The sequence below is a fragment of the Sorex fumeus genome, unplaced genomic scaffold (genome assembly GCF_029834395.1).
Source record: "Sorex fumeus unplaced genomic scaffold, SorFum_2.1 ptg000019l, whole genome shotgun sequence".
Taxonomy (NCBI): Eukaryota; Metazoa; Chordata; class Mammalia; order Eulipotyphla; family Soricidae; genus Sorex; species Sorex fumeus.
In genome coordinates, this window is record NW_026606076.1 from 13,623,824 (window position 1) to 13,625,833 (window position 2,010).

The following is a 2,010-nucleotide window of genomic DNA, read 5'->3' on the forward strand; positions in this document are numbered from 1 at the left end:
TTTTTTCATTTCTTTAGTATGTCTGTGTCATAGCTGTCAAAGACAGATTTTTTTGTTTAGATTTTTTAAAAAAATTACTTATTTATTTTGCTTTTGGGATCACACCCAGCGATGCACAGGGGTTAATCCTGACTCTGCACTCAGGAATTACCCCTGCTGGTGCTCAGGGGACCATATGGGATGCTAGAAATCAAACCTGGGTCGGCTGCGTGCAAGGCAAAACACTGTGCTATTGCTCCAGCCCAAAAGACAGAAGATTTGTGATGGTGATCAAATTCAGGGGGGGTGTTGTGTTTAGGACATATGTCTTATCCCACAATATGCCCCTCTAGACTTGCATCAAAGAAGAGCTAAAATAAAAAATTATTCTGGGGGTCAGAGATATAGTACAGAGGTAGAACACTTGTCTTGCATGCGGCTCACCTGGGTTCGATCCCCAACATCCTCTAGGATCCCCTGAGCACCACCAGGAGCAGTTCCTGAGTTCAGAGCCAGGAGTAACTCCTGAGCATCTCCATGAGTGGCCCAAAAGCAAAATCAACAGAATAAGTTGTGCTATGTTCAGAGAGGAGTATCAAGAGACATGAAACCCAAGTTCCAAAATTATGTGATCAAGAAGTCACATTTACAAATTTCAGAGAGTTGGTTTGGGATCATTTCTAGCCATTTCTAACCATTATAAAAAACAACATGAGTTTCTGAGTCTATACCGATCTACTCAGAAGTTTTTGGAAGGCCCTCTTGATGTCCTTGTTTCTTAGGCTGTAGATGAAGGGGTTCAGCATGGGAACAATCATTGTGTACCCCACTGAGGTAACAGTCACATTCTTGGAAGAATGGAAAACAGTTGAACTGAAGTACATCCCAAGTCCCGTCCCATAAAATAAGCAAACAACAGACAGGTGAGAGCCACAGGTGGAGAAGGCTTTGGACCTCCCCCCTGTGGATGAGACTCTCAAAATGGAACAAACAATTTTCGTGTAAGAGTACAGGATCCCTGTGGCTGGGACAGCCCCAAGGACAGCACCGATAACATACATTAATAAGTAATCGGTGTAGGTGGCCCCACAGGCCAGTCTCATGAGTTGAGGGAGGTCACAGAAGAAATGAGGAACTTCCACGTGGGTGCAGAAAGTCTGTGGTAGGAGAATCATCCAGTGCAGCTGGGCATTCACGAAGCAGAAGGATAAAGATGCCAGGAGCAGCCGGCCACAGAGGTGGGGGTTCATGATGACGGAGTAGTGCAGGGGGTGACAGATGGCCACAAAGCGGTCATACGACATCACCAGGAGAATGACACTGTCCAGAAAGGCAAAAAGGCTGAAAAGAGACAATTGCGACAGGCAGCCTGCATAAGAGATGATTTTGTTTCGAGTGTGAATGTCCCAAATCACCTTTGGGATGGTGGTGGAGGTAAAACCTACATCACTCAGGGACAGGATGGAGAGGAAGAAGTACATAGGCGTGTGGAGGTGTGGGTCAGAGCTAACGATGAGGACGATGAGCAGATTCCCCGTGACAGTGACCAGGTACATGGATAGGAAGAGGCAGAAGAGGAGTGGCTGGATTTGGAGATTATCTGAAAACCCCAGGAGGAGGAATTCCACAGCCCCTGTTACGTTGTCCACGATGCAGAGACACCTGGAAAAATCAATGAGAGTGGTTGAAGGTTTCCACATGTTGAGTGCAGTGACCACGTTGTGGACTTGAGCAATTTACAGACACAGTCATAATCCTTGAGTTTAAGCACTGTTAGTTCTAACTTCTTGGTTGTGACAAACATTTCTCTTTTTTTTTTTTTTTTTATTGAATCACTGTGGGAAAAGTTACAGAGCTTTCGGGCTTAGGTCTCAGTCATGTAGATACCGAACACATTTCCCTTTACCAATACTCATTTTTAACCCCGAACCCCAATAGACCCCCACCTCCCACCCCTCCCAATTCTTATGAGGCAGATGAGTTCTAGTTAATACTCTATCTACTTTGACTAGATAGATTATTTCGATAGAA

At 45.0% G+C, this 2,010-nt stretch overlaps 1 protein-coding gene across 1 annotated transcript; it reads right to left on the minus strand.

The window, feature by feature from the left end:
- Window positions 1-704: 704 nt before the first annotated feature.
- LOC130022534 (olfactory receptor 18-like) lies at window positions 705-1,679 on the minus strand. Its single transcript, XM_056113298.1, has one exon. The coding sequence runs from the start codon at window positions 1,677-1,679 to the stop codon at window positions 705-707; it is 975 nt and encodes a 324-aa protein (XP_055969273.1).
- Between the last annotated feature and the right edge of the window lie 331 nt (window positions 1,680-2,010).